The sequence below is a fragment of the Mus musculus genome, chromosome 3, assembly GCF_000001635.26.
Source record: "Mus musculus strain C57BL/6J chromosome 3, GRCm38.p6 C57BL/6J".
Lineage (NCBI taxonomy): Eukaryota > Metazoa > Chordata > Mammalia > Rodentia > Muridae > Mus > Mus musculus.
The window spans coordinates 104,919,108-104,932,467 of NC_000069.6; the positions used below are offsets into that span (position 1 = coordinate 104,919,108).

The 13,360-nt window shown below is 39.1% G+C and overlaps 1 protein-coding gene across 6 annotated transcripts in view; it reads left to right on the forward strand.

Moving 5' to 3' along the window:
- St7l (suppression of tumorigenicity 7-like) overlaps positions 1–13,360 on the forward strand; it is an 84,823-nt gene that overhangs the window by 54,602 nt on the left and 16,861 nt on the right. For 4 of the 6 annotated variants that reach the window (NR_045578.1, NM_153091.3, NM_001253703.1 and 1 more), the window contains 3 exons: positions 244–394; positions 3,080–3,172; positions 7,323–10,957. Coding sequence is in view for 4 of the 6 variants with exons in the window: in NM_153091.3 (NP_694731.1) it covers positions 244–394; positions 3,080–3,172; positions 7,323–7,501 (423 nt within the window). In the remaining 2 variants the exon portion in view is untranslated. Of the gene's footprint in view, positions 1–243; positions 395–3,079; positions 3,173–7,322; positions 10,958–13,360 lie in introns of those variants that run through there. The other 2 variants (XR_003954315.1, NM_001253702.1) reach the window with 2 other exon arrangements.

Genomic DNA, 13,360 nt, shown 5'->3' on the forward strand with positions numbered 1-13,360 from the left:
TTTGTGTTTGCAAGGCCATATAAGCTATTTGTTACTTTGTTTTTACCTGTAGCACAATTCTTACTTAGAAGGTTTGTAAGTATTACAAGTACTTTAAACAAATCTTTAGTTGGAACTGCATGTCATTTTATCAAGTTGAATGTTTATGTGTTTAAACCAATTTGTAACATTTGAGTAAATGTTTTGTTCATGTTTCCTCTTAACACAATTTTAATTTCTTGGCATGGATGTGTTGTTTTGCAGTACTTACTAGAGATGAAAAGTTTAATCTTACCTCCAGAACACATTCTGAAGCGAGGAGATAGCGAAGCAATTGCCTATGCTTTCTTTCATCTACAGCACTGGAAACGAATAGAAGGTGCTCTGAATCTCCTGCAGTGTACATGGGAAGGCAGTAAGTATTCCTTGCCACATGTAATGCTGACCTCTGTCTTAATTCTCACCGTATCCATATGCAGTCTTTTAAAATGAGATTGTGCGGCTTCCAATGATCTTTGTGGGATTATATTTTGTAGATGAAATAAAGTAATGTATATTGATGTTATACTTAGGAAAAGCAGAATAAAGAGCTGTATAAGTATTTGCTAAGTTGAATGTTTGTAATGATAAAAATGAAAATGTATTCCTTTTAGTTTATAAACTTTTCAAGTGTGTTTATGTTTGTTATTGTTTGTGGGTAGTTGTTCAGTTGGTTTGGTTTGGTTTATTTTTGTGATGAGGTGGGGGAGGTTGAAACTAAAGCCTTAATTCTACTGAGAGCACATGCTGTGTCGCTGTATCACCGAGCTGTGCACGCAGTCCTGTTCTAATACAAAGAAAGAAAAGACGTGGTTATGGAACAGGAGTGATGGCATAGAGCATTTGTTGCTCCTGGAGAGGACCTGGGTTTGGTTCCCAGCATCCGCTCTAAGTCCAGTTCTAGGGAATCCATTGCCCTCTCCCAGTCTCCAGTGACACTAGACACACACTGATGTGCACATATTCATGTAGGCAAAGCATTCATACACATACAATATTTTAAAAGATAAAAATTAAAAAGTGGTCTGGTTTTGTTTTCATAAGTGAATGACATGAATTATTTTTCTAATAACTGATAGCAGCTGTCCTGGTTGGTTGTCTGTCACTGTGATAAACACTATAGCCAATAGCAACTTGAGCAGGAAAGGTTTCCTTCACCTTACAGCATACAGTTCATCATTGCGGAAAGCCAAAGCAGAAACTCAAGGCGAGAGCTTCATGCAGAAACCATAGAAAAAGGAACATCTTATTGGGTTGCTTCCCTGACTTGCTCAGCTTGCTTTATCACACAGCAGAGAGCCACCTACCCAGGGGTGACACCAGTCACGGTGGGCTAGGTCCTCCTACGTCAGTTAGCAATGTGACAGTGTCTTATAGACATGCCCGCCAGCCAGTCTGATGGAGGCAATTCCTCAATTGAGGTTTCCTCTTCTCAAATGACTCTGGTCTGTGTCAAGTTGACAATAAAAACTAGCTAGTTTAGCAACTGTATTCATTCTCTCTCTCCCCCTCCCTCAGTGTCTCGTGTGGTTCAGATAGGCTTTGAGTTTATTATTGGGAAGCTGAGAATGATCTTAAATTTCTGACTCCTGCTTGCACCTTCCAAGTACTAGAACTGTAACCCTGTACCACCATACCCGGCTTTAGTCTGTAATTGTGGTAAAATATTCATTACATAAAGTTTTCCACTGTAGCTGTTCTGTGTCCAGTGCTCTGGGTTCTAACTAACGGCGGTAGGTACTTCAGACTTTACTTGTTATATCTTACATAATATTGACAATGCCCATATGTGTTGTAGTATGCGGCAGTAGTTAAATTTTTGTTTGGGTTTTGTTGTTTTTGAGATAGAGTCTTTCTTCGGGTAGCCTAGCACTTACTCTGTAGCTGCTGACCCCTCCCCCTTCACCTTCCTTCTCTTCTTTAAAAACAGGATCTCTCTGGCTGGTCTACAACTTCATTCTATGTCTAAAAAGTGTAATAATAAAACTTTTCAATTTATGTATAGTTTTTCATGTTTCTGAGTTCTTAGGACATAGATTGTTAAAGCTGTTTGGACCCACTAGTTAGTAAGTCATAGTTACTAGTTAGTAAGTAATAGTTACTAGTTAGTAAGTCATAGTTACTAAGCCCCCATGAGAGAGTACAAGCTTAGAGTGCTTGAGGCCCTGCATTCAGTGACCACCATGGCCACCACCACCACCAATAAGACGTGAAGACATCATTATCTGTGAACTAGGAGTTTGGGAACCTCTGTATTAACCATTTATTAACAGCAGTCATGCACTGTGCTTGACTTTGGCAGTAGAGAACTCGATCAAATTGAAATTATGCAGTTGAGGAGTTGAACGCCTGTGAGTAGTTGGGCTTCTTCCAGTTGATTACAAGGCACTCAAAGCCAGGGACTTTCTCATCCACTTCTTCTGTCTCTACTGCTGGGCCTTCTGCTGGGCCTTGAGGGATTTTCACCAAGTGTATTACTTATGCTGCATTTCATGCATCTTGATGAAGAATGATTTCCTTATGTTAGCACTGATTGTTGAAATGATGCTGGACAAAAGTCTTTTATGATCTCTGAGCCAGATTTGAATACCTTTTTTTTTCCAAACAATTTGTTTTATGTGTATGGGTATATGTCTATACATTCATGCAGAAGACCTTAGTGAGCCTTATAGGTGGAGGACTAAGCCAGCAAGAACTCTTTTAGCTTCAAAGCCAGACCATTACAGTGTTTTGAAGATTCCTATAGGAAGCAGGATTTATCCTTGTGGAGTTACATCCATGACTGTGATGAGGAGGCTGAGGTGGAGAAGGACCCAGCCAGTTACATTGTAGCAGTCTTTCTTTCCCTTCAGCCTCAGACGGAACCACTTACTGTTCTTACTAGATCTAGGCTTTCTCTGTGCGTTCTTCTCCTGTGTGCTCTTCTGTTCACTTTATTTCTCCAGGAAAAGATAAGATACTATGTGAAAAAAAGTTATAAAATGTCTGCAGAATAGGTTTGATTTATAGCATAGATGATAAATGAGATAAAATTGAATGCTAATGTGCTTTTTTTTCTCAGCTTTTAGAATGATTCCATACCCATTAGAGAAAGGACATCTATTTTACCCTTATCCCAGCTGCACAGAGACTGCTGATAGAGAGCTATTGCCTAGTAAGTAAATATTGCCATTTTCTTCAGCTTACAAGTAATTATTTGGATTATTTTTAGATTGGTTTCTGTGTTAGTCACCTTTTTGTTTGTTAGTGTCTGAATTTGTGTGTGGTGTGTCTGTGTGTGTGTCTGTGTGTGTGTGGTATGTGTGTGTGTATGTGGTGTGGGTGTGGGTGTGTGTATGTGTGTGTGTGTGTTTGCTTGCTTGTTTTTGAGATGGGGGTCTTACTGTGTATGTCTGGTGTGGAACTCAATAGGTAGATCAGGGAGGCCTTGAACGCAACAGAAATCCACCTGTCTCTGAATACTGGGATTGAAGGTGCATGTGCCCTATTAGTCATCTTTTTGTTACTATAATGAAATGCATGACACAGAGTTTGTAAAGAAGGCTACAGAGCTTGGGTTTTGAGGTTCAGTGTATTCAGGGTGAAGCTCAGGCTGTCAGTAAGGGCTTCCCCTTGGTAGATCGATCGCAAGGGCAGAAACGTGTGCAAATAAGCAAATGTCTCTATCTTGAGTCAGAAAGAGGGAGGGGGAGAAAGAAAGGCAGGCTTGCTTCCCACAGTCCTTTCTAATGGCCCAAGGGTCTCCTACTAGACTCAACTCTTAAAGGTTCACTTCATAATATTGCCATTCCAAGGGACCAAATTTCTAACACATAAATTTTTGAAAGAACATAAACATAGTGGTTTTTATCTTAAATTTTTCACTTTATTTTTCTTGTCTGTAGATGCCCACATGCGTGTGTGCAGGTGCCCACAAAAGCTAGAAAAGAATTTTGGGGATGTAGTATAGGCAGTTATGAGCTGCCTGATGTGGCTGTTGTGAACTGATGCCCTCTGCAAGAGCAGGAAACACTCCTAACTGCTGACTCATCTCTCCAGCTCCGAGTGTGCGTGCGTGCGTGCGTGCGTGCGTGCGTGCGTGCGTGTGCGTGTGCGTGTGCGTGTGTGTGTGTGTGTGTGTGTGTGTGTGTGTGTTCACATTGTTGTATGCATGTGCATGTGGAGGCCAGATCAAGCTCAACACTCGATGTCCTCCTTGATGGCTTTCCATCTAATTTTTTTCAATAGGGTCTTTCACTAAATCTGGAGCTCAGACTCAGTTAGTGGTGGCTGGCCAGTGAGCAACACAGATCTTCCTGATTGTGCCTTCCTAGTGCTAGAAGTGCAGGCATGTGGCATTTGGGTTCTGTATGTGAGTGATGGGACTCGGAACTTAAGTGTTCATGCTTGTACTGCAAGCATTTAACTAAACCATCTCACCAGCCCTTCATCTCTCTGAGAGCTTGTATTTCATCTAAGTGTTCATGCCTAGTCCAGTTATTAGAATAGAATTGTCAGGGACCCTGACATTTCTTACTCTGTATCTCATAAAAGAGACCCAGGAGTCGTCATTTCTAGATAAGCAAAGGAGTCCTTTACAAAGCTGATACTCCAGGGTGGCACTGGGTTGTGTGAGGAGAAACCTAAAGCTGGAGCCAAGAGGACACTTATCAGTTCTAAGGAACTAATAAGGAGAAAGCAGGTGAGGATTTAGTGTAGGAGTAGTCAGGTGAGAACTAGATAGCCTCGAAACTCAAGGGGAAGAAACTTCCCAGTGAGGAGATACTGAGAATCTACTGACTTTGGCAATTAGGAGCTCATAAGGAAGAGAAATTACATTTGCCTTTTAGGGTGGGATTAGCTATTATTTTCCCTAGTTATTGTTTTTCCACTTTAAAATAAACAGATTTTAAGGCAAAGAAAATCCATTTTTAAATCAATTAATGTAAAAATGTGTTATACCTGGGCATGGTAGCACATGCTGTAATCCTACCCTCTGGGAGGCTGGGGAATGAGGGCTTTGAGCTGAGACCAGACTGGGCATCATATAGCAAGGCCTTGTCTCAAAAAATACAATGAAATAACAACAACAACAAGTTTTATTGTAGTAGGACAATACACTTATACTAAAAGAATGCCTTTCTTTATATTTTATTATTAAAGGCCAGCTTTGCATATTAATATTTCTTATGTCAGAATCAGATGCTGTAAAATCAGACAGGATATTTTGTAATACAGATTTCTAAATTTTAATTTATTTTTATTTATTTTTTGTGTGTATGGGTGTTGGCTTGCATGTATGTTTTCATAAATGCCTGATACCCAAAGAGGCCAGAAGAGGATATCAGATCCCTGGAACTGGAGTCCCAGACAGTTATGGGCTGCCATGTGGGTGCTGGGAATTGAACCTGGGTCCTCTGGAAGAGTAACATTGCTTTTTAGCTCCTGAGCTATCTCTCCAGCTCCCAGTTAGGTTTTTTGTTTGTTTGTTTTTGTTTTTTGACGAGCTATCATTAAGTCTTAACTCCGTACAGGATGCAAGGTCCAGAACATAGACATAGAGGGATAAGCTGGAGAGTTTTATTTGATTGTAATATATGTTCTCACAGTTTATTTTTCTGTTTTTGACTGTGGTGAAGTGAACAAAATTTTAATAATGTGGAGTTCTAATACCCAGGAGTACTTAATGTTTTTGTTTTTAATTTCTTTCAACCTTGATATGACTTAAAGCTTCCTGGAATTTGCTTATAGACTCATAAGTTGAGACTTGAACTACTCCCCCTAGTTCATATAGCTGTTTTGTCATCTTTTATGTCTCCTGATAAATTTTTCTTTACAAGCCAGTGATGAAATTTGAACTTTTGTTCCAAAGGAGTGTTTCTGTACTAGTCAGTCATCCATTACACTGATGTATTAGCCAAACATTGACTGACAAGTGAATCTACAGAAACCAGTCCAAAAAGAAATAATTAGGTCTTTCCTACAATATAAAAGTCTCATATTTTAGGAAGTTTTCTTATTAAAGCTGTGGAGTCTTCTATCTTATAATGTGAAAATAATACTATCTGTCTTCAAGTTATTTCAACAATTAAATGAGAACTTTAAAAAAAACATAAAGTGCTTTAGGGTTTAACTAATATTAATTTTACTGTCTTATTCTTTGCCTTCTGAAATACCAGAGTTTGTTTCTCTTTGTTTCCTGGAAGAAGTCAACCTGTCGTGGGTGAGGGGCCGGGCAGAAGGGATTGCTGGTTCTCTGGGTGCTATAAGAGCAGCATTGACAGTTTCTAGTGCTTTACTGTTTACAAAGTTCAGTCCTATTGTGCTTTTACATGTAATATGGCTCAGTGCTCTCGAAATCGTCTGAATTTTTAAAATGCGTTTAGTTTTTGCTATATGCTTTCTGAATATAACATAAAATATATTTAAAAATATTGTAGCTATTGAAGAACACTTAGGTATAACCTTCTCTGTTAATTATTATATTTTTTAAAAAGTGAAATTTATAGCTGCCCTTGGTTCAGCATGGAATTAGTCATTTCTTACTGCTACAGGCTATTACATCAGGAATTCCGGGGTCGGTGTCCTAGCAGTCAACTTTCTGACTAATGAAGTCTTCATATAGCGCTCAGTTTAAAAGAAATTTATTGAGCACCTACTGTGCATTGGGCACTCTAAAAGGCTTTGCTCCAGATTATTGTTATACAAATACTTTGAATACTATATATGAGCTTCAGTAAAATTGGTAATGAGACTCTCAAACACTAAAAAAAATAATACTTAGGTGTATAAATGTGATAAAATAAGCCAAAGCACTTCATTTATTCGTTGGTTTTCTATTCTGTTTTCATAACACTTGGTGAAGTGTCATGCATAGAACATTGCAGTAACTGGGTAAAATTATTAAGCAGTAATTCTGGGAAATCCTCCAAGACATGTCTATCTCTTTATCTCTACACTACTTGCTGAGCTTTCAAAGAACAAAAATTAATAACAACTCACATTAAATAAGTACTTACACTATTCATCATAACAACACCATAGCAACTTCTACAGAGTTTAGTCCACAGCTAATAAGGGACAGGCTCTTTTTCAAAACCACCTCAGCATGACTTTATAGTCCATGTTCTTTCCCACGATGCCATCCTATTCCCAGACCCCTGTACAGCCATCTGACTATGCAGATAAAGTAAATAGCTTGTTTTTTTTAGCTTTGCTCTTATTCTTTTTGACCATGTTCTTAATTTTCAAAGCTAGATTTAATTTTACAACATTAAGATTGGTTTATGCAGAAGTAACCTCCTTCTTGCCTCCTTTCCTTGCAGCTTTCCATCACGTCTCTGTCTATCCAAAGAAGGAGCTTCCTTTTTTCATCCACTTTACAGCAGGACTGTGCTCCTCTACCGCAATGCTAGCGTTTCTCACTCACCAGTTTCCTGAAGTCATGGGTGTTTTTGCTAAAGCTGTGAGTATGATCTCCAGGACTTGTGTGGAGTATTTATAAACCAGCGCAGGAAAGCATCTCTCATCTGCCAGTGCTAACCCGCACGAGCAGCGGAAGACACTTGTAGACGGCAAGAGCTGATGTAAAGCTTCTACCATGACTGTGTCAAACACAAGCTCTGGTGATGTGAACTTCTATCGCTTAAACGTTTAAGAGTACAATGCTATAACATTATAAAATTGGCCTTTGTGATTAATTTTGGTGATTAATACAACATTCCTTACCAACTAAAGAATGATACAATTTTTCTTTATCACTAGTGTATTTTCTTTGGTATTTAAAAACTACTAATTTTGTAAACAAAACTTTGACTTTTCCATTGAAATGATGTCACGAGTTCAAAACATTTACTGACTTTAACTCAAGAGTGAAACTATAGTGGGGAATAAGTGCATAGAAGGCACAGGAGGGACATTTCACCATGCGTGGCATGTGCTTCTTGGCTCAAAGGTTCTCCTAGTTTTTGCATCCTTTCATTGACCCTTTCAGGTTCTGGCCTTAAGTATAGACTGTGTGTCAGCCTTTATTTTAATTCAAACCCTTCAATTTTGAATTGGTTTCCTCTTTCCTGACCAAGGACTATTTTTTTTTCCTTCCTTCCTTCCTTCCTTCCTTCCTTCCTTCCTTCCTTCCTTCCTTCCTTCCTTCCTTCCTCTCTTTACTCTTTCTGTCTGTCTGTCTGTCTGTCTGTCTGTTTATTTAATTTATTTTGAGGCAAGATTTCTCTGTGTAGCCCTGGCTGTTCTGGAGCTCACTCTGTAGACCAGGCTGGCCTTGAACTCAGAAATCTGCCTGCCTCTGCCTCCCAAGTGCAGGGATTAAAGGCGAGCAGCACCATTGCCTGGCTGAGGACTGATATTTAAAATGGTTCCCCTATTTATTCTTTAATATTAATATGTTAATTCATGTCACAAAATTTTTTATTTAATAATTTTTCATTTTAATAATTTACATATTTTTATGCAATTTTTGAGGGGTGGCAAGATGTTTCAGCAGGTAAAGTACTTGTTGCTAAGCTTAATCTAAGTGATCTAAGTTCGAACTCATATAAGGGTGGGAGAGAGCCAAGTTTAGAAAGTTGTTCTCTCACTTTCACACACATGCCATGATGAATGTGTCCCCAGGATCATGCAAACACAATCATCATAAATTAAACATAAGCAAATAAATAAAAATATATCTCCCTTTTACAGCCTAGCATTATCACCAGGCAATGGGTGAGGATCCAAAAGAAAGTGCTGTTTTGTTATATTCTCAAATATTCAGGAATAAATAAATATAGAAACACATATTTAATTTGTATGGAATAATTAATATGTATTTCTATATTTATTTATTCCATTATAACTCCTTGTTTTTCTCATAGTTTCTTTTCCTGGCATGAGAATAGTTTATTCTGAGCCAGGCCATGGTGTTGCATGCCTTTAATCCCAGCACTTGGGAGGCAGAGGCAGGGGATCTCTATTGAGTTCAAGAACAGCCTGATCCACAGAGTGAGTTCCAGGACAGCCAGAGCTACACAGAGAAACCCTGTCTGAGAGGTATTGAGATGTGAGGGGGTCAACAACAACAGAACCCAAAAGAACTAGTCTATTTTGTGCCTTGCAGATGTGTTGGCTCTTACGGCACCAGTGCTATGGACACTGGCTCCCTTTGCCTTGGAGGTCACCTGTGCAATGTGTTAAGATGTCACTGGCTCTAGGCCTAATAGTCTAGGCCTAATAGTACGAATTTGATTTTTAGTTAGGCTCCAAGACAAATGACTTCCAACTGCTGCTCAGGGAGTGTGGGTGTGTGGGTTGCAGACTGACTATTCCATTCCCTCCTAATGGGGAAAGGAAACTTGGTAATGACTTTTACTGTTGCTTGTAGTGGTGCTGATGGGGAATAAGTGTGTCTCAGACTAACATGACCTCACTGTGTGAGAGGCATGGACAAATGGACCAAAAAGGGGATCCTGTTCACTTAGAGGAGAGGAAGAAAAGAAGTGGGGAGGCACTTAACCCACATATATGAACGATCCAGACAGGCAACGAGAGAGATGGGTTCTTGAATTTTTCTCAAGGCAATGGAGTAGGAAGGGGGAGAAATAGAGCAGGTCTGCAATCTGCAACAAAGATGGAGCAGTCAATAGTGTATTTCCCTGAAGTTCTAGCTAACAGGGAGTAGAGAGTGCTCTACTTTCTATCCATCAATGTTCATATAGTCGTGGCCTTCGATGACGAGGTCACTAATGGCACCTGGAGAGCAGTAAGGTTACACAGCGCAGGTTGCTTAGCACTCTTAGCAGAGACGCGAGAATGAAAAATTGCACCTTTGAAAGTAGAAGCTTCCTTTTTTTTTAGACCAAAAGTTACTAATATATTATTATTTTAGTTGCTAGATAACAAACATTTATATACTATATTTTATTTGTATAGTTGGTGATATATAATATTTAAAAGCTTGCTGACAGTGAACTTTTATAGCTATCTTTTATCCCTGTGGGTATTACATGTATATTTTTTGATTTCTGAAAGCCACATACTTACTGATGAGACTTGCACATCAGTATGTGGTATGCAGCTATTCTAAAGTCAGGTCCTATGTAAGAGTCAGTGGAAAGTGATTGGGCAGTCTGCCCCTCACAGTGTGCAACACTTAAATGCTTCCACAGAAGACATGCAACAAGGAACTGGAGGCTCCTTTTCTAGTTTTTCACCACTTCATAACATATGGTCTATGCACGAGAAACACCACCCTCTTGTAGGAGCATGTTAAGAAAGGATCGGCTCAGGCTTCGCTGCAGAGTCTGAATCAGAGTCTGAGTCCTAACAAGATCCCCAGCTTATCCTGCATGCACTTTTAAAGCTCAAGAAGCCTCCTTCCACCACCACCACCAGTTATTCTGGCCACCAATGCGAGGAATTGGAACACCAGGATAGCATGCTGCCTTATCGGGCTGGAGAAGTGGCTGCCCTGCAGAGTGCTTATGAGCAAGACTCTGGAACCAAACTGCTTTGCTCTGATCCCAGCTCTGACACCGCCTATGCAACCTCATGTAAGTTATGCAATCTTCTCTAGTCTTCGTTGTAAAGTAAGAAATAGTGCTACATAGGTGTTGTTGGGGTAAATGTGTTTAACGTATATCAACTGTGTAGAACTATTCCTCCACAGTAAGAAGTAAGTGGATATTATTCCCTCTGATTGCAAATGATGTTACCACTAAAGAGAGCCTACCTCTTATGAGGATAACAAGTGCAAAATGAGTTTTCCCACAGTAATTGGAATATAATGATAGCTGGATGTCATTTAAATAATAAGAATATACAACTGATACATCATGTGTGTGTGAACCACAAAAAGAGGGGAAAATGTTTCCAATTCTTGGTTCTGGCAAACTGTTGTTTAGAACAGAACATTTTGGCAAGTTATAAACCGTCAGATTATGACAATATAAAGTAAAAGCTGATGAAATGTATTTGTCCTGCTTCTTAATAAGGCAAAGCCACATAAGAAAACATGCAAATTATTATTATTTCTCCATTTTCCTTTCCCATTTCTGCTCCCTCTTCCCCTTCTTTTGTTGTTGTTTTTAGAGATGGGTCTCATTTTGTTGCCAGGGCTGGTCATAAACTAATGGGTTCAAGGGATTTGTAAACCTCAGCCTTCAGAGTATCTAGGAATATAGGCATGTGTCACCATGCCTGACTAAATCTAAATTTTTGGTCATTACCATTTTATCTTCTTTCTCTATTATCTTTTTGTATTAGCTCACATGTTAAAGCAAATTCTATTTGACTTTCTTAAAATGTTTGTTTTAAAAATGTGTTTTTATGTTGCCTGGCACTGTAGAGTATAATGATTTGGGATATGTTTTTGAGACAAGGTCTCATGTAGCCCAGGCATTCTGGAATTCACTATGTTGCTAAGGATGACCTTGAATTCTTAGGGCTATGAGCATGGTAAGTTAGCTCTCTACAATCTGAATTACATCCCCATCCCGAGATTAATAATTTTGAACAATTTTTTCTGTCTATCAAACGTAAATACATAGAAGAGAATGAATGAGCTAAAGAGACTATTGATTTGAGCACTTTATCCCCTTTCTCATGGTATAAAGCTATGTGGAACCAGACTTAGTTTTCAGCAAGTTAGGATATTTTTCTCCTGGCTAAGATGAAAACCTCATCTGACATTATGCACAGAGCAATGAAAAGGTTGCATAAATCCCTGGAGATGTGGAATGTACTGATACCAGAGCTGATATTCTCCAAGGCCAGGATTCCTGAAAAAGGAAAAATTGCTTTTAAGTGGTAGGTCATTTTCTCACCTGCTTTGAAGCCTGCTGGGTTAAATATGAGGGTTCAAAGAAAGGGTAGCCAGCAAACCAGCTCTGAGAATCTGATTCTGCTTATCTGAAAGGAGCCTCTTTATTTAAGAGCAGTACTACCCTTTCCTTAGCGAGCCAATCTTCACCCAGTCTGGCTCCTTTCAGTTCTGTGCTGCAGAAAGAGCTTTCTTCTTAGCAAACCTTGGAGGTGTTGTCAAAGACTTAAAGGTGGTCTTTGGGGATCCATCCCACTAACTCACTGATGAATTCAGGCATGAGGCTGTGCCTCTGGGGCTCTGCATTGAGAAATGTATTTGAATGCCAAAGTCCCTCATCCAGTTTTAACTGAATAGGACAGTCACTGTGATGTTGGCAGAAAAAGGGTTAAGGTGGGTATCAAAAAGAGTAGTAAATAAATTGTTTTACTTCCATGAGTTTCACTGAGAGCACACTGTAGCTGAGCTGGGGTGGGAACAGGCCTTCTCTCCACAGATTCCCACTAATCTCTATGTGGGAAAATGCAGTTGGATGGACCAGTGATGAATGTCAGAGGAACTCATAATTGGCTGGCTCCACTGTAGCCAAGGCCTTACAATTTGCTTGATTAATTCTTTAAGGACTGTGTTAGCCAAGTTGCATGATTTCCAAAGATATAGAAGGTCAGTTCTTACACTAACAAAGGACCTCTCCACAAAACGCCTCACTGGGAATTCTTCGGGCCCGTCCTAAAAATAATTAAAATTTTTCTTCCCAAATTACATTTTAAAAATAATAAGCACATATAGATGCCAAATATCTTTTATCCACTATCTCTCATTATTTCCCCTGCTAAGGGCAAAGATCACTCTGTAAGAGCTAGGGAAGTTGATAAACAACTATAACCATATGTGAGTATATAAAGTAAAAGAATATATGACTCTTTGGGAAGTTTCTAGTTTGGGTTTTTTTTCTTAAATCATCATAACCAGTGATTTGAAAGTTGTTAATAGGTGAAAGAATATTTCCTATATTCTCCATTTATCTAATTAATGCTAAAAATCTATGATATCTCTTTGCTTAATAATATAGGATTATATTCAAAAGAGTGACAGCTGGGGATCTGGCTCAGGTAGAGTACATGCCTAGAATAAACAAAACCTTGGCTTTGATCCCTGGTACTGTATGAACCAGGTATGGTGATTGTAATCTCAGCATTTGGGAAGTAGTGGCAGAAGAATCAGAACTTTAAGGTCATTCTAAGCTACCTGTCAATTTGAGACCAGCCTGGGCTACATGAAACCCTGCCTCAGAGAGGGAGGGGGGGGGGGAGAGAGGGAGAGGAGAGAGAGGAGAGAGAGAGAAGAGGAGAGGGAGGAGGAGAGGAGAGAGAGAAGTGAAACTGACAAAATCGTTTCTCCACTTATTTGGAAATTATTTTCTAAATATTTTAAACTTATATTCCTGCAATCATATAATTACTACAGTAATGCAGCTGAGGTATTTTCCAGAAATTCTAGAGATAACAGAATGAGCCTGTGATATAACAAGACAAGTTTTTTGAAGATCTA